A 24,330-nucleotide genomic window follows, 5' to 3' on the forward strand; every position below is an offset into this window, starting at 1 on the left:
GAGGGAGATCCTTATGGTTTGGGGCATTACAGAGAGGGGGGGTTGCCAGGCTATGATAGTATGGATGGTACAGGCCGAGGGCTCGGGGTACAGGGCTTGTTGCTGGTTACCAGATGGGTAACTGGTTTAGCCTTCAGTGTAATGGTGAGTACATGGCGTGAGTTGTTGCCTTATATATCAGCGCCCCCTGAGCCCCCACAGTACTGTAATCTTCTTTGCAGCTACAACTCTGTGTGTTTTGCCTTTTTATTGCCTCTGGCTATAATACCTTGAGCCTTAAGCTGCCCATACGCGCACCAATGATATCGTAGGAAACCTTGTTCGGTGCGTTTGGGGAATCCATGGGAACCGGTATCTCAGGCTGCGGATATGGGTCGTCTCATCACTCAGCCGGGATAAAAGATTTTTATCAGTAACCCACAAACACTAACCCACTGCTGTCCCGCAATACCCTAACCCACATCCCACTGTAACCCACAAACACTAACCCACTGCTGTCCCGCAATACCCTAACCCACATCCCACTGTAACCCACAAACACTAACCCACTGCTGTCCCGCAATACCCTAACCCACATCCCACTGTAACCCACAAACACTAACCCACTGCTGTCCCGCAATACCCTAACCCACATCCCACTGTAACCCACAAACACTAACCCACTGCTGTCCCGCAATACCCTAACCCACATCCCACTGTAACCCACAAACACTAACCCACTGCTGTCCCGCAATACCCTAACCCACATCCCACTGTAACCCACAAACACTAACCCACTGCTGTCCCGCAATACCCTAACCCACATCCCACTGTAACCCACAAACACTAACCCACTCCTGTCCCGCAATACCCTAACCCACATCCCACTGTAACCCACAAACACTAACCCACTGCTGTCCCGCAATACCCTAACCCACATCCCACTGTAACCCACAAACACTAACCCACTGCTGTCCCGCAATACCATAACCCACATCCCACTGTAACCCACAAACACTAACCCACTGCTGTCCCGCAATACCCTAACCCACATCCCACTGTAACCCACAAACACTAACCCACTGCTGTCCCGCAATACCATAACCCACATCCCACTCGTAACCCACAAACACAACCACTTGTTCCCCCAATACCCTAACCCACAAACACTAACCCACTCTGTCCCGCAATACCCTAACCCACATCCCACTGTAACCCACAAACACTAACCCACTCCTGTCCCGCAATACCCTAACCCACCTCCCACTGTAACCCACAAACACTAACCCACTTCTGACCCGCAATACCCTAACCCACGTCCCACTGTAACCCACAAACACTAACCCACTCCTGACCCGCAATACCATAACCCACATCCCACCCTAACCCACATGACATTAACCACTCCTGTCCCATAATACCCTAACCCACATCCCACTGTAACCCACAAACACTAACCCACTCCTGTCCCGCAATACCATAACCCACATCCCACTGTAACCCACAAACACTAACCCACTCCTGTCCCGCAATACCATATCCCACATTCCCACTGTAACCCACAAACATTAACCCATTTTCTTTTACCCACAATACCATAACCACATCCCACTGTAACCCACAAACATTAATCCACTCCTGACCCGCAATACCATATCCCACTGTAACCCACTCCTGATCCACAATACCCCTAACTCACATTCCACTGTAACCACAAACACTAACCCACTCCTGTCCCGCAATACCCTAACCCACATCCCACTGTAACCACAAATATTTAACCCACTCCTTTCCCGCAATACATAACCCACATCCCACTGTAACCCACAAACACTAATCCACTCCTGTCCCGCAATACCATTAACCCACATCCCACCCTCACCCACAAAATATTAACCCACCTCCTGACCCGCAATACTATAACCCACATCCCACCTCACCACAAAACATTAACCCACTCAATGGCCCTAGAGTAGCAGCCATGGGAATCCATGATCAACAAAGCTATACCCCTATACAAGCTAACGTACATAAGGAGAGGGTGCCCTCAAAAATTTGATAAAATATGGTCACCATGGAATAGAACGGCAGAACCCCCCTAAGATATGCAGCGTCAGGGAGGTACCCCCATATCCCCCCCTTGAATAACCTACACACCCAGACACAAGGTAACAGTGTAACCCCAATATCTCACTAAGGCCCTGAAGGGCAGGCTAGTAACCAGAAACACAGCTTGAATGGCAAATAGCATCGGTATCTGCCAAAGAAGGCACTGCAATGTTATTATTGTTATGTTGTTATTTACTTTATTTACTTTCTGTACAACAAGTAAATGACAATGGAAACAATATACTGCAAAACTATGTACATTTACACTCAATAAAAGAATTGTTATAAAAAAATATATATATATTATATTAACCCACTCCTGATCCCACAATACCATAACCCACATCCCACCCTAACCCACATGACATTAAACCCACTCCTGACCCATAATACCCTAACACACATCCCACTGTAACCCACAAACACTAACCCACTCCTGTCCCGCAATACCCTAACCCACATCCCACTGTAACCCACAAACACTAACCCACTCCTGTCCCGCAATACCATAACCCACATCCCACTGTAACCCACAAACACTAACCCACTCCTGTCCCCGCAATACCATAACCAACATCCCACTGTAACCCACAAGACATTAACCCATCCTGTCCCGCAATACCATAACCCACATCCCACTGTAACCCACAAACACTAACCCACTCCTGTCCCGCAATACCCTAACCCACATCCCACTGTAACCCACAACATTAACCCACTCCTGTCCCGCAATACCATAACCCACATCCCACTGTAACCCACAAACATTAACCCACTCCTGACCCCAAATATTATAACCCACATCCCACCCTAACCCACAAGACATTAACCCACTCCTGCAGTTGTTAGAAGATTCTGATATCCATGATGAAGAGAACATGGAGGGCTGCCATCGGGACCACAATGTTTAAGATGTTTTGTGGGGGCCCAAGGATGGTAATTAGGCCCCCTATTTATGCCCCCGACCCTCCCCCGATGGCTGCCTCGTTGTGATGTTTCAGTGCTTCGTTCCTAAGGAGAGATTGTTCAGTGTTATCCATGGAGTAGGTGAGTATATAATAATTCTGCAATTTGTTCCTTTACTGTGACCATGACCCGCAATTCCATAACCCACATCCCACTGTAACCCCCAAACACTAACCCACTCCTGTCCCACAATACCCTAACCCACATCCCACTGTAACCCACAAACACTAACCCACTCCTGTCCCGCAATACCATAACCCACATCCCACTGTAACCCACAAACACAAACCCACTCCTTACCCGCAATACCATAACCCACATCCCACCCTAACCCACAAACATTAACCCACTCCTGACCCGCAATACCATAACCCACATCCCACCCTAACCCACAAACATTAACCCACTCCTGACCCGCAATACCATAACCCACATCCCACTATAACCCACAAACACTAACCCACTGCTATCCCGCAATACCCTAACCCACATCCCACTGTAACCCACAAACACTAACCCACTCCTGTCCCGCAATACCATAACCCACATCCCACCCTAACCCACATGACATTAACCCACTCCTGACCCATAATACCCTAACCCACATCCCACTGTAACCCACAAACACTAACCCACTCCTGTCCCGCAAATACCATAACCCCACATCCCACTGTAACCCACAAACACTAACCCCACTCCTGCCCGCAATACCATATCCCACATCCCACTGTAACCCACAAACATTAACCCATTTCTTACCCACAATACCATAAACCCACATCCCACTGTAACCCACAAACATTAATCCACTCCTGACCCGCAATACCATATCCCACATCCCACTGTAACCCCACTTCCTGATCCACAATACCCTAAACTCACATCCCACTGTAACCCACAAACACTAACCCACTCCTGTCCCGCAATACCCTAACCCACATCCCACTGTAACCCACAAATATTAACCCACTCCTTTCCCGCAATACCATAAACCCACATCCCACTGTAACCCACAAACACTAATCCACTCCTGTCCCGCAATACCATAAACCCACATCCCACCCTCACCCACAAAATATTAACCCACTCCTGACCCGCAAATACCCTAACCCACATCCCACTGTAACCCACAAATATTAACCCACTCCTTTCCCGCAATACCATAACCCACATCCCACTGTAACCCACAAACACTAATCCACCTCCTGTCCCGCAATACCATAACCCACCATCCCACCCTCACCCACAAAATATTAAACCCACTCCTGACCCGCAATACTATAACCCACATCCCACCCTCACCCACAAAATATTAACCCACTCAATGGCCCTAGAGTAGCAGCATGGGAATCCATGATCAACAAAGCCATACCCCTATACAAGCTAACGTACATAAGGAGAGGGTGCCCTCAAAAATTTGATAAAATATGGTCACCATGGATAGAACGCAGAAACCCCCCTAAGATATGCAGGTCAGGGAGGTACCCCCCATATCCCCCCCTTGAATAAACCTACACACCCAGACACAAGGTAACAGTGTAACCCCAATATCTCACTAAGGCCCTGAAGGGCAGGCTAGTAACCAGAAACACAGCTTGAATGGCAAATAGCATCGGTATCTGCAAAGAAGGCACTGCAATGTTATTATTGTTATGTTGTTATTTACTTTATTTACTTTCTGTACAACAAGTAAATGAACAATGGAAACAATATTACTGCAAACTATGTACATTTACACTCAATAAAAGAATTGTTATAAAAAATATATATATATATTAACCCACTCCTGATCCCACAATACCATAAACCCACATCCCACCCTAACCCACAAACACTAACCCACTCCTGACCCGCAATACCATAACCCACATCCCACCCTAACCCACATGACATTAACCCACTCCTGACCCATAATACCCTAACCCACATCCCACTGTAACCCACAACACTAACCCACTCCTGTCCCGCAATACCCTAACCCACATCCCACTGTAACCCACAAACACTAACCCACTCCTGTCCCGCAATACCATAACCCACATCCCACTGTAACCCACAAACACTAACCCACTCCTGTCCCGCAATACCCTAACCCACATCCCACTGTAACCCACAAACATTAACCCACTCCTGTCCCGCATACCATTACCCACATCCCACTTGTAACCCACAAACATTAACCCACTCCTGACCCCAAATATTATAACCCACATCCCACCCTGACCCACAAGACATTAACCCACTCCTGCAGTTGTTAGAAGATTCTGATATCCATGATGAAGAGAACATGGAGGGCTGCCATCGGGACCACGATGTTAAAGATGTTGTGGGGGCCCAAGGATGGTAATTAGGCCCCCTATTTATGCCCCCGACCCTCCCCCGATGGCTGCCTCGTTGTTGATGTTTCAGTGCTTCGTTCCTAAGGAGAGATTGTTCAGTGTTATCCATGGAGTAGGTGAGTATATAATAATTCTGCAATTTGTTCCTTTACTGTGACCAATGACCCGCAATTCCATAACCCACATCCCACTGTAACCCACAAACACTAACCCACTCCTGTCCCGCAATACCATAACCCACATCCCACTGTAACCCACAAAACACAAACCCACTCCTTACCCGCAATACCATAACCCACATCCCACCCTAACCCACAACATTAACCCACTCCTGACCCGCAATACCATAACCCACATCCCCACCCTAACCCACAAACATTAACCCACTCCTGACCCGCAATACCATAACCCACATCCCACTATTACCACAAACACTAACCCACTCCTGACCCGCAATACCATAACCCACATCCCACCCTCACCCACAAACACTAGCCCACTCCTGACCCGCAATACCATTACCCACATCCCACCCTCACCCACAAACACTAACCCACTCCTTACCCGCAATACCATAACCCACATCCCACCCTAACCCACAAACATTAACCCACTCCTTACTCGCAATACCATAACCCACATCCCACCCTAACCCACAAGACGATAACTTACATGTGCAGTTGTTAGAAGATGCTGTCTATGAAGATTCTCATTCATCCAGGTCATGATATACAGTATCTAGTAGAATTAAGTCTAAAACAACTGGACTTTTCTGAGTTTTTCTTGAAAACGTTTCACCACTCATCCGAGTGGCTTCTTCAGTTCAAATGACTGGTAGGGAATTCCCCGGTATTTAAACTCTTGATGGTAGTAGAGTCACAGACATCCAATCACAATGGTTCCATTGAACTTGTTCAGTTAGGTGTTAGCTGAAACTGACAGGTGTAAGAAGGTATGATCCAATCACAATGGTACCAAGATTCTCATTGATGAAGGTGTTAATCCTTCAAAGTACATGACTGGAAGTGTGAACTGTTGTGAAACTGCCGGGGTAAGGATGTCAACGCGCCATTGTATGTTGGTGACAAGCGGTGTCTCAGGCCCCCTCCTCTGTTCAGGGATGGTTTTTCCAGGTTGGCATAAATGGCCTCTTTCACACCTCTTTCAAACCATCTGTCCTCTCGGTCCAAAATATGCACGTTACTGTCCTCAAAAGAGTGACCTTTTTCTTTGAGGTGTAGATAGACCGCTGAGTCTTGTCCTGAGGAGTTTGCCCGCCTATGTTGGGCCATTCTCTTACAGAGAGGTTGTTTTGTCTCCCCAATGTATAAGTCTGAGCACTCTTCACTACACTGGACAGCATAGACCACATTACTTTTCATGTGCTTGGGTGTTGGGTCTTTCGGGTGCACCAGCTTCTGTCTCAGGGTGTTGCTGGGTTTGAAAAACACAGGAATGCGATGTTTGTTGAAAATTCTCCTAAGTTTTTCTGATGTTCCAGCAACATATGGAATGACTATGTTGTTTCGCCTGCTGTGTTCCTCCCTTCTGTTTGTAGGTCTGGTCTTTCTGTTGGTCTTTGATTTGGTTTTGATGAAGGCCCAGTCTGGGTACCCACAAGTTTTCAGAGCTCCTTTTAGATGTTTATATTCTTTCTCCTTGGCCTCTGCATTGGATGCCACAGTTTCAGCCCGATGATGTAGAGTCCTAATTACACCCAGTTTATGTTCCAAAGGGTGGTGGGAATCAAACAGCAAGTACTGGTCTGTGTGGGTGGTGATTCCCACCACCCTTTGGAACATAAACTGGGTGTAATTAGGACTCTACATCATCGGGCTGAAACTGTGGCATCCAATGCAGAGGCCAAGGAGAAAGAATATAAACATCTAAAAGGAGCTCTGAAAACTTGTGGGTACCCAGACTGGGCCTTCATCAAAACCAAATCAAAGACCAACAGAAAGACCAGACCTACAAACAGAAGGGAGGAACACAGCAGGCGAAACAACATAGTCATTCCATATGTTGCTGGAACATCAGAAAAACTTAGGAGAATTTTCAACAAACATCGCATTCCTGTGTTTTTCAAACCCAGCAACACCCTGAGACAGAAGCTGGTGCACCCGAAAGACCCAACACCCAAGCACATGAAAAGTAATGTGGTCTATGCTGTCCAGTGTAGTGAAGAGTGCTCAGACTTATACATTGGGGAGACAAAACAACCTCTCTGTAAGAGAATGGCCCAACATAGGCGGGCAAACTCCTCAGGACAAGACTCAGCGGTCTATCTACACCTCAAAGAAAAAGGTCACTCTTTTGAGGACAGTAACGTGCATATTTTGGACCGAGAGGACAGATGGTTTGAAAGAGGTGTGAAAGAGGCCATTTATGCCAACCTGGAAAAACCATCCCTGAACAGAGGAGGGGGCCTGAGACACCGCTTGTCACCAACATACAATGGCGCGTTGACATCCTTACCCCGGCAGTTTCACAACAGTTCACACTTCCAGTCATGTACTTTGAAGGATTAACACCTTCATCAATGAGAATCTTGGTACCATTGTGATTGGATCATACCTTCTTACACCTGTCAGTTTCAGCTAACACCTAACTGAACAAGTTCAATGGAACCATTGTGATTGGATGTCTGTGACTCTACTACCATCAAGAGTTTAAATACCGGGGAATTCCCTACCAGTCATTTGAACTGAAGAAGCCACTCGGATGAGTGGTGAAACGTTTTCAAGAAAAACTCAGAAAAGTCCAGTTGTTTTAGACTTAATTCTACTAGATATTAGAAGATGCTGTTTCCCTGATGAAGAGAACATGGAGGGCTGCCATCGGGACCACGATGTTAAAGATGTTTGTGGGGGCCCAAGGATGGTAATTAGGCCCCCTATTTATGCCCCCGACCCTCCCCCGATGGCTGCCTCGTTGTTTTCGTTTCAGTGCCTCGTTCCTAAGGAGAGATTGTTCAGTGTTATCCATGGAGTAGGTGAGTATATAATAATTCTGCAATTTGTTCCTTGTTACTCTTTGCATTTATATGCATGTTTTATATCACGTTCCCTTTTGCTGCTAATTTAAAGGCCAACTACAACTGTCTAATAATAACATGTTCTCCCCTCTCAGATGTTTGTCTCTCCTGTAGATTTAGCCCAGTTTAGTGAGCTCTGCCCTAATCCAATCTTAGTCTTTATTCTTGGTGGCTTTAGTTATAGAATGATATTGTATGTAGGAAAGCAGGAGAATATTGTAGGAATGGGAACAGTAAATGATTACAGTCTGTGCATCACATGAACTATAATGAGAATGAGCAGTTCCCCTACCTCTGTGCAGGTGTTGGGCGATATTCCTCTGCACCCCCCTTTCACCCCGGAGCTCGGCAATGAAAGGGTGCGTGAGGAGCTGCCTTGCAGATGGTCTCCTGCCTGGGTCTCTCTGCAGGCACTCGCTGATGAAGAAGCGGAACTCGTCACTCCTGGAAAAAAAAACGGTGGTAAAATGATAATTGTTTGTGTTACATTTCCCAGAGTTCACAGTGTGACGACTCCCTGATCCTGCCGCTCTGTACCCAACCCAATCACAGCACAGGCAGCAATAGGGGGTGAGCCCCTTCCCTTCTAAGGGTTCCACTGCTCTGCCTGAAATGGGGGGCTATTGCACTTACTTATGAACCCTGAATTATAAGGGTACATTTACCTGTGACCAAATTACTGTCTCTCTGGTTTTGCCTATATCTTAGCCCGGCTTGTATTGGCTGCCAGATACCGGCCCCAAGAGCTCAAGCTCAGCACGAGAGTCTGCGTTTGCGCATAGAGCTACACATATTACGCATCACCTTCACCCTTATTTCAGCCCGGACTGGGATACAAAATAGGCCCTGGCATTTCATATCCACAGAGGCCAAAACAGCCCCCCAGCCCAATAAATAGCCACTGCCTATGGCATCTCACAGCATTTACCTGCCCTCACTTATTTCCCATTTATCCCTTCCCCATCCTTACTTTATGTCATATCCCAATGTCCCCCTCACCATAAAGTCTACCTTGCCCATTTCTCCACCTTTCCTGACTCATTCACACACCTTCTTACACGCTTTCCATTTCCCCACCCTCCCCACCTAACTGCCTATTCCATTTCCCCACCCTCCCCACCTAACTGCCTATTCCATTTCCCCACCCTCCCCACCTAACTGCCTATTCCATTTCCCCACCCTCCCCACCTAACTGCCTATTCTACCCTCTTGCTGCCTTTTGCTATTCTAGTGAAAGGGACTCACCAATTGCCCCTTGATGGTAATGATGGAACTGGACCAGTTGTTATTCGCTGGATCAGCTTCTGCTTGGGAAGTCTTCTGAATGCTGGGATGTAAAGATACAACACAAAAACATGATGACTGATGAATACAACATTTGGGGGCGATTTACTTAAATTGACATTTTTACACTAGAAAGGTACTTGCCAGGTTTTAGTTACCAATTTACATTTCTGTTTTAAATTCTTATTAAATGGGTACATTTTCAAGTTTGAAAAGTCAAATTCTGAAAAAATTCCAGTTTCTTTACCTCAAAAAATTGTGTATTATGGAAACACAGCAAATTAAAATGCTAGTATATCACCCCCTTTGATTTTTATATTTAATAATACTCTATGTTACGGCGTGACACATAAATGCCCCCTGCCCATTCTACTAACAGTTCTACATGCAGTACAGTACACACACACACACACACACACACACTCTAGGGTTTACTTACGGAGATGTCCTTCCGCCATTTGAATGGCTGCAATCCCTAGTGACCAGATGTCAGCCTGGATATTACAATATGGGGGAAAAGACGAGTATTAGAGAAGATTATACACAGAGTACATGAAAATAATTGCAGTTGCAGATGATTTGGATACTTCTGATACCTATCCACCCACACCCTGATAGTGATTCTATTTGGCTTGCACAATAACAAATCCATTAGAAGCCTATAATCCAGTAGTGAATTGCTGTGACTTTTATGTCTAGAAAATGTCCCCAAATACCCCAAACTGAGAGTCTGGAGTGTTACATGGAGTGTGACATCCCCATAAAGCATAAGCAGTCTAATGGAGTTGGTTTCTATTATTCTTGTGTCCTGCACTTAAAATGCATTTCACTCTCTCATTTCAGATTCTCGTATCACAGAAACCACATTACGGCTCTGGATTCTCTGTTATGAGAGGGGTAAGTAAAGCGAGTGGAACATTTACACGCAGTTCACCCTGTGTAAGTGACATAGTTTAAAGCTTAATATATAAAAACTCGCCCACGTTCTATTCCTTTCTATGGGATTTTTAGAAGTGTATTTATCAAATGGTGAGTTCTAACTTTCATTCATTGATAAATTGGCTTCTAAAAATCCCATAGGAATGAATAGAAAGTGAGTTTTTCTGTGTAATCTCACATTTTGCTAAATATGCCCCTAACTCTAAGCTAAAAGGAGAGAGAAGACATGACAATACCTTATGGTCATATTCGCCGCTGTTTTGGGCAAAATGAGCCAGTACTTCCGGAGCCATGTATGCCATGGTCCCCGAAGTGCTGGCGCTCCTTCCTCCGATGGTCGCAAAGCAAAACTCGCCTAAAATTGTATGACAAAAGCAGGAATGTTAATGTTTAGTTAGAAATACAAGCCAGCAGTAAACACCACGGAGAAAAAAATATCCTTGTGTCGCTTACCGATCTTCACCTCTCCGGATGAGGAGATGACAATGTGTTCGGGCTTGATGTCATGATGGATTATCTTCTTCTCTTCTAGATGGTTAAGGCCCTGAGAAATCAAGAAAGCAAAAGTAAGTATATAAATATTTTGTACTCTTTAATTAATTAGAAATATGCAGAATAGCAGGAAGGAGTTTAACAGGTGACCTACCGTTATCACATTCTTGCAAATATAGGCGATCCATCTTTCGCCTAAGGTCCTTTTGGATGCAAGGAGATCTTCTACAGTCGCACCGGTACAAAGCTCTGTAGCAATCTAGAAGAAAAAGAAAGAATATTTGGCCAACTATTTTAGTTACCTACAATTTTATTGGGAACCCGAGGAAAAGGCTTTGTGGCTTTAAGTCTTGGGGGGACTGCAGTATCAGCTACATCTGACTCTTTCTTACCAAACTGGATCATGTATGGATCCAAAATGCTAGCTTGTGTATTAGATCAGTTACAATTGGCATGTTTGCTGCATAAATGTTTAACCTCTCCGAATCAAAACTTCCTTACCCATAGTCCTCCATGCTGTGATGTTTCCAATGAGGCCTTATGATAAAAGGCCCCATAGAAGTCGACGATGTTCCGGTGGCCAGATACGATTTGAAGGATTCCGACTTCTTTTTCGATCTCCTGTTGCTTCTAGTTTCAAACAAAAGAAACAAGGTAAATAAAATGGATACAATAACAGTTTCAAACACCCCAACCTAACTTGTCGTTATGAAAAATGACAGCTTTGTAATATCCCTACGTGAGTATTGTATAATATGACCGAGACCCCTTGTGTTCTTTTATATCAAACTGCATTTGTTATTTTACTGTTACATAGTTATTAGGGGCCAGGGTATTTCACTGACTGTATTTGGTTAGCAAGTTCTCTTTCTACTGATAACCATAATGTAGGTATAACAAAAGACTAATTAGTATCTAATTAGAGTAATCATGAAGACACATTACCTTCTGATGTTGAATTATAATTATGGCCACTTCCCGTTGTTTTCTTTGGTGCCATCCCTGTTACAAAAGTAGGGAAAGAAGCTCAGTGATCATTACTAACGGAACGCTATGGGAAAGCAAAAAGCTATACAGTAGCATGTAAATATGGAAAGAACAAAGCTGTAGAGAGCACAACCAATGGACAGAATTACCCAAAAGCATGACACAAATTGACTCATTTTAACACTGAATAAAATATCTTACAATGTAGACGACTCCGTTGGGGTCCTGCCCGATTGGCTCCCCTAGCTTCAAATACCTCCCGGGCTCCTGAAAAATAACATTGTATTTAATAATGTGATAATCAAACTAATATTATTCAGCTGGACAAATAACCTTTCTAACATGTGAGAAGCACAGAAGGTATAGGAGGAACTTGGGTGAAACAGAGGCTGGAAGGCTTTGGGCTGGAAAATGGAAGCCAAACTGTGAATGTTGTGGCAAAATACAGCTTTACAGCTACTTACTGGGTATTTCTCCGAGAGTGGGGTGATGTTATCCTCCTGAGGAAGAGAAAAAAGGGTTTAATCAGAGCAACTCATTTTGCGGAACTGCTAACATTATATTTTGTAGAACAAGGAAAGGATTCATTCATTCTTAAAATAAATCCCCAGCTAACGGAGAAAAAATCCTCTGATTGCAGGACTATGTATAGTGAAGCCTGGATCTTGGCTTTAGTCTGCATGTTCTAGAAGGGCAATGAGAGATGTGGAAGGTCTGAGAGGCTGTAACGGAGGCAAAAAGTGGTGACCAACTGCCCCACTGAGCACTTGTGCATTTGACATTCAGGTAAGAGTGGAATGGGACTTACATAAGAGTTTGTATGATGTGGTGGGATAGGGGGCCTGCACGGGGCCCGAATAGGTTTAAAATGAAAAAATATTAAATTCAGCTCAAACCTCCTCAATCTCCTTCACCTCCTCCTCGCTCAGTTTCGTTGCTGAGCTCTCTGTTTGGCCGGTGTCGGGGCCAGTTTCCATCGGTGACTCCTGGGAAATATAAATACAGTTTTACAACATTAGTAAGAACAGAGCCCCAGTGGCTCCCTGCTCCCTTACTTGTGCATTTGATTGGTGGCTGCAAACTCTGCAGAACCTAACCCCCCCAATGTTAGTGTTAGTCAGAGGGGGCTTAAATTGCCATTTAAATTGCTATTTAATTCATTGCTGCTTACCTCAGTGGTCGCTAGCTGAGGTTCCTCACAGCTTTCCAAGGGTTCCTAGTTAAAGAAGAAAACATCATTGTATAAGATCAACTCACTTCAGTAGAGAATATGATCAAATAAATCTGTTCAATTAATTTAATTATATAATGAATTATGATCAGTGTCTTTTTTCTCTCATTGGTTATTACCTTGTAGCTGCTCGCCTCAGCTTGTTCTTCACAATCCTGGTTAAAAGACAGAAAAATGCAAGAATATTTAATAAATGGTATCAGTTTGTGCATTAACTGCACCATTTTTTGCTCAACCACAACTTGAGGCTGTAAATGAGCCCGACACAGTGGTGCTTATTTACTTGTATAGGGGGAATGGCAGATGTGGTGGATTCTCGGCCTGAGCTTAAACTCAGGCTGAATATCTTCCCCCTGTACCCTAAAAAGCTTATTGCCGTGCCTGCACCTGGAGCCATTGTGTTGGCTGGAGCTATACTCAGGAGTTTCCCACCAAAATCCACTCTGTTTGCCTAAACCCAAGGCAGCGCAATGGCTCGGGGCGCCGGCACATCAAGTATTTAGGGACATGGGGTCGGATTCCCAGCCTGTGTTAACAAATTGCCCCCCCAAAGTGAATCTAAAATGTCTATCTCTATTGTGACCCTATTATTTTTTCTTACCTGGCAGATGTCCGGTTCCAGGATTTCTGGAGTCTCCTTAATAAAGAAAAGGTAAGAGAAAGATGTTCCACGTTGTAATAAAGAAGCTAATATACAGTCTTGTATAAAATATAGGGTGATTTTTATTTGCCCCTACTCTCCCCTCCCCGGCAGTAGCCTATGAGTTACATTGTAGGAGTGGATGCAATCATAGGAGCCAATCATATTCTTTTCATTTTCTAATTTATACAAGATAGAAGACCGCTAAGTAACAGATGCTGACTGGTTGGTATGGGCAACTGCATTTGGGCAAGTTAGCCTCAGTTTACACTATGTTAGTAGATAAGGTTCCCTGTTAGGTAAATATGATTATTATCCTTTACAGATTTTGTTCATGAACCCTGTAGCTCAAATTAAAACACATTGGGACCCCTGCAAACTTTTTGGCCCCCGTACCTCACAGGTGTTGATTGGAGGGTCTCCACTCTCTTCCAAGGGTTCCTGGTTAAGAAGGAAAACCTCAGATCAGCAGAGAAGATGATAAAAATGCATTTTTTTATTCATGTGTTGTTTTCTGCTTACCTGTGAGTGGCAGGGGCCGGTGTCGGGGCTCTCCTGCCCAGTCACGTCTTCCTCCTGTTTAAAACAGAAAAATATTGTAAAACAAATTTTTATGGCTAAAAGTAAAGCAAAGTGTGTAAAAGTGTTATTTGATATAAATATATGAGAAATAGAAGCTGTATGTTGCTGTGTAACACAGGGCATAATAAGGAGGTGGGACAGACTCACCAACGCTGAAGTCAACAAATTGCCTCCCCAAAGTGAATTTGCATTTGATATTCTTTTAAAATATCTTTTGCTATTGTTAATATATGTTAATAAATGAACTGTAACCCACAATTAGAGAAGAAATGCAACACCCAAACATCTACATTTGCATTACCCATAAATCAGAGCTACGTAGTGGGGTGGATGGTTGTTACATTTGACTCTGGCCTTTCTGTTAAGAAACAACTAACATTTAGGCATGGGTGGAATGGGGCCTATATAGGAGTTTGGGAGATGTTGGGGCCCAAATAGGTTTAAAAAGCTATAATATTATATTGAGGGCAAAATGATCATTCAAAATACAATTCATTGCTGCTTACCTCAAACGTCTCTAGCTGAGGTTCCTCACAGCTTTCCAAGGGTTCCTAGTTAAAGAAGAAAACATCATTGTATAAGATCAACTCAATTCAGTAGAGAATATGATCAAATACATCTGTTTAATTACTTTAATTATATAATGAATTATGATCAGTGTCTTTTTTCTCTCATTGGTTATTACCTTGTAGCTGCTCGCCTCAGCTGGTTCTTCACAATCCTGGTTAAAAGACAGTAAAATGCAAGTACATTTAATAAATGGTATCAGTTTGTGCATTATAGCTTTTCCCAAGCAAAAGTTTGGGAAGTCGTCGGTGCCTAACAAATTGCCCCCCCAAAGTAAATCTAAAATGTTTTTCTCTATTGTGACCCTATTATTTTTCCTTACCTGACAGATGTCCCTGTCCAGGATTTCTGGAGTCTCCTGATTAAAAAAAGGTAAGAGAAAGATGTTGCAGATTGTAATAAAGAAGCTAAGATACAGTCTTACATAAAATATAAGGTGATTTTTATTTGCCCCTATTGTTCAAGAACCCTTTAGCTTAAATTAAAACACATTGGGACCCCAGCAAACTTTTTGGCCCCCGTACCTCGCAGGTGTTGATTGGAGGGTCCTCCTGCTCTTCAAAGGGTTCCTGGTTAAGAAAGAAAACCTCAGATCAGCAGAGAAGATGATAAAAATGCATCTTGTTCATTCATGTGTTATTTTCTGCTTACCTGTGAGTGGCAGGGGCCGGTGTCGGGGCTCTCCTGCCCAATCACTTCTTCATCCTGTTTAAGACAGAAAAAAAGTCTGTAAAACAAATTCTCATGGCTGAAAGTAAAGCAGAGTTTGGGAAAGTGTTATTTGATATAAATATATGAGAAATAGAAGGTGTATGTTGCTGTGTAACACAGGGCATAATAAGGAGGTGGGACAGACTCACCAACGCTGAAGTCGTCGGTACCTAACAAATTGCCCCCCCAAAGTGAATCTAAAATGTCTTTCTCTATTGTGACCCCTTTTTTTTTTCCTTACCTGGCAGATGTCCCTGACCAGGATTTCTGGAGTCTCCTGATTAAAAAAGGTAAGAGAAAGATGTTGCACACTGTTATTTCTGTTTTAAAGAAGCTAATATACAGTCTTGCATAAAATATAGGGTGATTTTTATTTGCCCCTACTCTCCCCTCCCTGGCAATAGCCTATGAGTTACATTGTATGAGTGGATGTAATCATAGCAGCCAATCATGTTTTTTTCATTTTCTAATTTATACAAGATAGAAGACCGCTAAGTAACAGATGCTGACTGGTTGGTATGGGCAACTGCATTTGGGCAAGTTAGCCTCAGTTACACTATGTTAGTAGATAAGGTTCCCTGTTAGGCAAATGTGATTATTATCCTTTACAGATATTATTCATGAACCCTGTAGCTCAAATAAAAACACATTGGGACCCCTGCAAATATTTAGGCCCCCGTACCTCGCAGGTGTTGATGGGAGGGTCCTCCTGCTCTTCCAAGGGTTCCTGGTTAAGAAAAAAAACCTCAGATCAGCAGAGAAGATGATAAAAATGCATCTTGTTCATTCATGTGTTATTTTCTGCTTACCTGTGAGTAGCAGGGGCCGGTGTCGGGGCTCTCCTGCCCAATCACTTCTTCATCCTGTTTAAGACAGAAAAAAAAGATTGTAAAACAAATTCTCATGGCTGAAAGTAAAGCAAAGTTTGGGAAAGTCTTATTTGATATAAATATATGAGAAATAGAAGGTGTATGTTGCTGTGTAACACAGGGCATAATAAGGAGGTGGGACAGACTCACCAACGCTGAAGTCGTCGGTGCCTAATAAATTGCCCCCCCAAAGTGAATCGAAAATGCCTTTCTCTATTGTGACCCTATTATTTATCCTTACCTGACAGATGTTCATGTTCAGGATTTCTGGAGTCTCCTGATTAAAAAAAGGTAAGAGAAAGATGTTGCAGATTGTAATAAAGAAGCAAATATACAGTCTTACATAAAATATAAGGTGATTTTTATTTGCCCCTATTGTTCATGAACCCTTTAGCTTAAATAAAAACACATTGGGACCCCTGCAAACTTTTGGCCCCCGTACCTCGCAGGTGTTGATTGGAGGGTCTCCACATTCATTCAAGCGTTCCTGGTTATGAAAGAAAACCTCAGATCAGCAGAGAAGATGATAAAAATGCATCTTGTTCATTCATGTGTTATTTTCTGCTTACCTGTGAGTGGCAGGGGCCGGTGTCGGGGCTCTCCTGCTCAATCACTTCTTCATCCTGTTTAAGACAGAAAAAAAGATTGTAGAAATTATTCTCATGGCTGAAAGTAAAGCAAAGTTTGGGAAAGTGTTATTTGATATAAATATATAAGAAATAGAAGGAGTATGTTGCTGTGTAACACAGGGCATAATAAGGAGGTGGGACAGACTCACCAACGCTGAAGTCGTCGGTACCTAACAAATTGCCCCCCCAAAGTGAATTTAAAATGTCTTTCTCTATTGTGACCCTATTATTTTTCCTTACCTGACAGATCTTCATGTCCAGGATTTCTGGAGTCTCCTGATTAAAGAAAAGGTAAGTGAAAAATGTGCTCGTTGTAATAAAGAAGCTAATATACAGTCTTGTATAAAATATAGGGTGATTTTCATTTGCCCCTACTCTCCTCCCCTCTCTTACGCTTACCCGGCAGTTCTCTATGGCCGGCTTCAAGTCTGGCTCTTTTTTCTCCTCCTAAGAGAAATAACGTTACCTGATCAGTTTACTATAACTCTGTAGTTTAGTATCTAAAAAAGAACCCGGGTACAATACAAATTCACTAAACTTCCAAAACCAAACCATTTCATGTATATTTTTTACTACTTACTTGGCAGGTGTTTTTGCCAGGGATTTCTGGTTGTTCCTGGTAAAGAGATAAAAGTCAAGTTATCAAATTAACTGAGCTTTTTAGAAAGAAGTTAAAATCAGTTATATGTAATATTCAGGGACTGGTGTTTTATTATTGAATTATTTATTACTCACGTGGGCAAACGGCATTGCCAGGTCCAAATGATGGTACCAGCTTAAACCTGGCGCACTTTTTGCCAGTCAAAAAAAGTCATATAAAGTTTTATACGTTTATGGTTTTTTAAAAAGAAAATCTCGAATTTTCAGAGAAAGTACTCTAAATTATCTTAAATTTTTCGAGACAAAATAAAAACAAAACGTAAATAATTGCAAGCTTTTCTCAGGAAACCTTAGTACAGGTATTCAACCCCTTATCCGGAAACTTATTATCCAGACATTTCCGAATTACGGAAAGGCCATCTCCCATAGACACCATTTTAATTGAATAATTCACATTTTTAAAAATCATTTCCTTTTTCTCTGTAATAATAAAACAGTACCTGTACTTGATCCCAACTAAGATATAATTACCCCTTATTGGGGGGCAGAACAGCCCTATTGGGTTTATTAATGGTTAAATGATTCCCTTTTCTCTGTAATAATAAAACAGTACCTCTACTTGATCCCAACTAAGATATAATTACCCCTTATTGGGGCAGAAACAGCCCTATTGGGTTTATTTAATGGTTAAATAATTCCCTTTTTCTCTGTAATAATAAACAGTAACCTGTACTTGATCCCAACTAAGATATAATTACCCTTTATTGGAGGCAAAACAATTCTATTGGGTTTAATTACTGTTTAAAATAATGTTTTAGCCGACTTTAGGTATGAGATCCGAATTACGGAAAGACCCCTTATCTGGAAAAACGCCTAGGTCCTGAGCATTCTGGATAATGGGTCCCTAACCTGTAAATGGGTCCTGTGTACATAGTGTAGCCTCATCAAGGTTATTGTGCATAGAAATCTAATAGGCAAGGAAATAACACGGGCTTTGATAACACAAGTAGTAGGAAAATGGTGTTTAGGAAATGATGTTTGCCCCAGTTTTTACATGGCAGATTCTGGGGTTGGATCATCTGCCCGCTTTCGTTTCCTCTGTAATGAAGAAAAAAAGTTTTATCAGAGAAAATAAAAGCACAAATAGGAAAACTATAATGCAATAAATGGAGGAGTGAGTATTTCAGTGACACATGAAGTTTCCCACAGAATGAATATGTCCTGTTACAGCAGAAAGAGATGAAGCCCTTACCTTGCCGAAGCAAGAGAAACAGCACTTCAGCCGCTTGAACATGTTGTTTCTATGAAGACAAAATGAAAAACATCACTTTAGCATTTCCCAATACAGGTATGATTTCCTTTTTATCTGTACAGGTATCGGACCCCATATCCGGAATCCCATTATCCATAAAGCTCTGAATTACGGAAAGCCCTTCTCCCATAGACTCTATTTTAGTCAAATAATTCAGAATTTTAAAACTGATTTCCCTTTTCTCTGTAATAATAAAACAGTACCTTTACTTGGTCCCAACTAAGATATAATTACCCCTTATTGGGGCAGAACAGCCCTATTGGGTTTATTCAATATTTAAATGATTTTTAGCAGACTTATGGTATGGAGATCCAAATTACAGAAGGATCCCTTATCCGGACTACCTCATGTCCCGAGCATTCTGGATAACAGGTCCTATACCTGTACTGTGTTCTATTTACAGTTCATTTTTGATGGGGGGGAGACTTGCTGTAGGAGAAATCATAAACTGGATTTGCTACATTACCTCTCATATGATGCTCCAGAGATGGTAAAAAACAGATGGAACGGGGGGGCCGGCCGGCCCAGGGCCGGGGAACCCTAAGGGGCCCCCTCAATAGGTTCTGGCTCTCCTCTAGGCTCGTTCACTAAGGGTGGAAGGGAGGAGAAGCCAGAAAAAAAAAACTATCCAAAAAAACTGGATAAGCACCGTCGCAGAGTCGCTCACTGCAGCAATCTGTATAGAGACGGGAATAAAAAGGGCAAGTCAGCTTCACGGATAATGCATTTACCCTTTTAAGGTGCAACATTGGGTCAGGGGCCCCATTCAAAGTGTTCCCCCCAAATCTCACGCTACTGACAACTCTGTGTGTAGTAAGGCAAGATGGTATGAGGGGTAGGAGCAGTAACTGGCAATACTGTGTGTAGTAAGGCAAGATGGTATGAGGGGTAGGAGCAGTAACTGGCAATACTGTGTGTAGTAAGGCAAGATGGTATGAGGGGTAGGAGCAGTAACTGGCAATACTGTGTGTAGTAAGGCAAGATGGTATGAGGGGTAGGAGCAGTAACTGGCAATACTGTGTGTAGTAAGGCAAGATGGTATGAGGGGTAGGAGCAGTAACTGGCAATACTGTGTGTAGTAAGGCAAGATGGTATGAGGGGTAGGAGCAGTAACTGGCAATACTGTGTGTAGTAAGGCACGATGGTATGAGGGGTAGGAGCAGTAACTGGCAATACTGTGTGTAGTAAGGCAAGATGGTATGAGGGGTAGGAGCAGTAACTGGCAATACTGTGTGTAGTAAGGCAAGATGGTATGAGGGGTAGGAGCAGTAACTGGCAATACTGTGTGTAGTAAGGCAAGATGGTATGAGGGGTAGGAGCAGTAACTGGCAATACTGTGTGTAGTAAGGCACGATGGTATGAGGGGTAGGAGCAGTAACTGGCAATACTGTGTGTAGTAAGGCAAGATGGTATGAGGGTAGGAGCAGTAACTGGCAATACTGTGTGTAGTAAGGCAAGATGGTATGAGGGGTAGGAGCAGTAACTGGCAATACTGTGTGTAGTAAGGCAAGATGGTATGAGGGGTAGGAGCAGTAACTGGCAATACTGTGTGTAGTAAGGCAAGATGGTATGAGGGGTAGGAGCAGTAACTGGCAATACTGTGTGTAGTAAGGCAAGATGGTATGAGGGGTAGGAGCAGTAACTGGCAATACTGTGTGTAGTAAGGCACGATGGTATGAGGGGTAGGAGCAGTAACTGGCAATACTGTGTGTAGTAAGGCAAGATGGTATGAGGGGTAGGAGCAGTAACTGGCAATACTGTGTGTAGTAAGGCACGATGGTATGAGGGGTAGGAGCAGTAACTGGCAATACTGTGTGTAGTAAGGCAAGATGGTATGAGGGGTAGGAGCAGTAACTGGCAATACTGTGTGTAGTAAGGCAAGATGGTATGAGGGGTAGGAGCAGTAACTGGCAATACTGTGTGTAGTAAGGCAAGATGGTATGAGGGGTAGGAGCAGTAACTGGCAATACTGTGTGTAGTAAGGCAAGATGGTATGAGGGGTAGGAGCAGTAACTGGCAATACTGTGTGTAGTAAGGCACGATGGTATGAGGGGTAGGAGCAGTAACTGGCAATACTGTGTGTAGTAAGGCAAGATGGTATGAGGGGTAGGAGCAGTAACTGGCAATACTGTGTGTAGTAAGGCAAGATGGTATGAGGGGTAGGAGCAGTAACTGGCAATACTGTGTGTAGTAAGGCAAGATGGTATGAGGGGTAGGAGCAGTAACTGGCAATACTGTGTGTAGTAAGGCACGATGGTATGAGGGGTAGGAGCAGTAACTGGCAATACTGTGTGTAGTAAGGCAAGATGGTATGAGGGGTAGGAGCTAGTAACTGGCAATACTGTGTGTAGTAAGGCACGATGGTATGAGGGGTAGGAGCAGTAACTAGGCAATACTGTGTGTAGTAAGGCAAGATGTATGAGGGGTAGGAGCAGTAACTGGCAATCTGTGTGTAGTAAGGCAAGATGGTATGAGGGGTAGGAGCAGTAACTGGCAATACTGTGTGTAGTAAGGCACGATGGTATGAGGGTAGGAGCCAGTAACTGGCAATACTGTGTGTAGTAAGGCAGATGGTATGAGGGGGTAGGAGCGTAACTGGCAATACTGTGTGTAGTAAGGCACGATGGTATGAGGGGGTAGGAGCAGTAACTGGCAATACTGGTGTGTAGTAAGGCCAAGATGGTGAGGGTAGGACAGTACTGGCAAACTGTGTGTAGTAGGCACGATGGTATAGGGTAAGGACAGTAACTGGCAATACTGTGTGTAGTAAGGCAAGATGGTATGAGGGGTAGGAGCAGTAACTGGCAATACTGTGTGTAGTAAGGCAAGATGGTATGAGGGGTAGGAGCAGTAACTGGCAATACTGTGTGTAGTAAGGCAAGATGGTATGAGGGGTAGGAGCAGTAACTGGCAATACTGTGTGTAGTAAGGCAAGATGGTATGAGGGTAGGAGCAGTAACTGGCAATACTGTGTGTAGTAAGGCAAGATGGTATGAGGGGTAGGAGCAGTAACTGGCAATACTGTGTGTAGTAAGGCAAGATGGTATGAGGGGTAGGAGCAGTAACTGGCAATACTGTGTGTAGTAAGGCACGATGGTAATGAGGGGTAGGAGCAGTAACTGGCAATACTGTGTGTAGTAAGGCAAGATGGTATGAGGGGTAGGAACAAGTAACTGGCAATACTGTGTGTAGTAAGCGCAGATGGTATGAGGGGTAGGAGCAGTAAACTGGCAATACTGTGTGTAGTAAGGCAAGATGGTATGAGGGGTAGGAGCAGTAACTGGCAATACTGTGTGTAGTAAGGCACGATGGTATGAGGGGTAGGAGCAGTAACTGGCAATACTGTGTGTAGTAAGGCATTGTCTATTTTAGTAGCTGTGACAAGTAGCTGCTACTAGTAGCTCAGTGTGTCTTCACCCTAAGGGCTGACAGACAGGGAGATTAGTCTGCCATGCATTGGCATTTAGCTCAGTTCATATGTTCTATAGAGCTGTGACTGGGGCACTACTGGCCATACCTTGAAGCACAAAGGAAGCTTTTGTTTGGGATTTACTTCTCAGTGGGAGCTGCAGTTGCTTTTAGAACAAACATTTTTTGGTTCAGACCACCCTCTCCTCTTACTACAGCATTGGATTGGGGCCCACCTTTAGTTCAAAACAAAGTCATACGTATATAAACATGAACTCTTCCTAAGTTCGAGAGATAAGCAAGACTATAAATAAGCCTTCCCTCCTCAATTGCCTTTGTGTTTGGCTCCAAGGCTGCGGCCCCTCAGTCCAAGAAAGATAAGGCTAATGTCCCACGGGGAGATAAGGGCTCTGGCACACGGGGAGATTAGTCGCCCGCGAACAAGGCAACTTCCGCGATTTCAGGGAAATCCAGGGGCGCCACGTATGCATTCCCAGCGGCGATTTACATTTTACCGGTGGGATGGCATTTTGGTGAGATTAGTCGCCCGCGAACAGGGAAATTTGTTGCGGGCGGACTAATCTCCCCATGTTCCAGAGCCCTAAAGGGTGAAGACACACGGAGCTACTTAAGGCCCCCATACATGGGCCGATCCGCTCGCTTTGGATTTCCGCAAATCGCCACGCCGCGTATGCCATCCCACCGGTGATATGACATCCCACTGGTGAAATGTAATCACCGGTGGGATGGCATACGCGGCCGTGGCGATTTGCGGAAATCCAAAGCGAGCGGATCGGCCCATGTATGGGGGCCTTAAGTAGCTCCGTGTGTCTTCACCCTTTAGGGCTCTGGAACATGGGGAGATTAGTCGCCCGCAACAAATTTCCCTGTTCGCGGGCGACTAATCTCACCAAAATGCCATCCCACCGGTGATTTACATTTTCACCAGTGGGATGTCATATCGGGAGATTAGTCGCCTGCAACAAGGGAGATTTGTCGCGGGCGACTAATCTCCCCGTGTGCCACAGCCCTTAGTCTCTGCGATGTTTAACCCTTTAAGTGCCAGCCGAATTCGTCATTTCAGTTCCCCCCAGTGCCAGACGTTTTGTAAACATTCTGTGCTCTCTCAATGTAGGGGCTTTTACTGGGGGCAGGGTTAAGTTTAGGTAGGCAACTATATATTGTTTTTTTCAGGAGAACCTGAGCTTTCCAAATATACCTGAGTTTTTGTGTATTTCCACTTCTGGAACAAGATTTAGAGCTTGAAATACAAAAAAAAAAAGAAAAAATGCTATTTTTCATGATATAAGGATTTCTACCAGAAACATATTTTATTTTATGGACAAAAATTCAACTGATTTGGAAAGCCTCATGTCTCCGAACGTGCCAATACCTGATATGTATAGTTTAATTGAGATTTCTGACTTCTATAGATCAAAAACTCCCAGCAGTAAATTACTAAATTTTCAAAGCATTACAGCAGAATACAGCATACTTTACATTCCAAAGCCAAAAATCCTGGAATATTAGGTTTACCCCAGGAAACCATACATTTTTGAAAACTACACATTCTGACGAATCCGAAATGGGTAACTATGTCTTCCAACTCCTAAGTACCAAACGGCAATGCTTTACTGAATTTAGCATTTTCT

The 24,330-nt window shown here is 43.7% G+C and overlaps 1 protein-coding gene across 1 annotated transcript; it reads right to left on the reverse strand.

Annotated features, from left to right (window-relative positions):
• Window positions 1-8,249: 8,249 nt before the first annotated feature.
• On the reverse strand, window positions 8,250-13,336 carry LOC108645249 (serine/threonine-protein kinase mig-15-like). Its single transcript, XM_031892197.1, has 13 exons — window positions 13,301-13,336; window positions 13,026-13,115; window positions 12,594-12,629; window positions 12,331-12,396; window positions 12,088-12,144; window positions 11,644-11,772; window positions 11,297-11,401; window positions 11,104-11,194; window positions 10,887-11,005; window positions 10,151-10,205; window positions 9,673-9,754; window positions 8,720-8,871; window positions 8,250-8,349 (listed from the first exon to the last, which is right to left on the reverse strand). The coding sequence occupies exons 2-13, from the start codon at window positions 13,104-13,106 to the stop codon at window positions 8,336-8,338; spliced, it is 987 nt and encodes a 328-aa protein (XP_031748057.1). The 5' UTR covers window positions 13,107-13,115; window positions 13,301-13,336; the 3' UTR covers window positions 8,250-8,335.
• Window positions 13,337-24,330: the final 10,994 nt, after the last annotated feature.

Source organism: Xenopus tropicalis, chromosome 8 (assembly GCF_000004195.4).
Source record: "Xenopus tropicalis strain Nigerian chromosome 8, UCB_Xtro_10.0, whole genome shotgun sequence".
NCBI lineage: Eukaryota > Metazoa > Chordata > Amphibia > Anura > Pipidae > Xenopus > Xenopus tropicalis.

Bases quoted from the DNA above. Each gene is read 5' to 3' on its own strand.
- LOC108645249 (XM_031892197.1), bottom strand. From the start codon at position 13,106: ATGGAAACTGGCCCCGACACCGGCCAAACAGAGAGCTCAGCAACGAAA. The intron at 12,630-13,025 runs GTTTGAGCTGAA...TCTCTTCCTCAG, and splicing joins AGGTGAAGGAGATTGAGGAG to GAGGATAACATCACCCCACT. The intron at 11,006-11,103 runs GTAAGCGACACA...ATACAATTTTAG, and splicing joins ATCCGGAGAGGTGAAGATCG to GCGAGTTTTGCTTTGCGACC.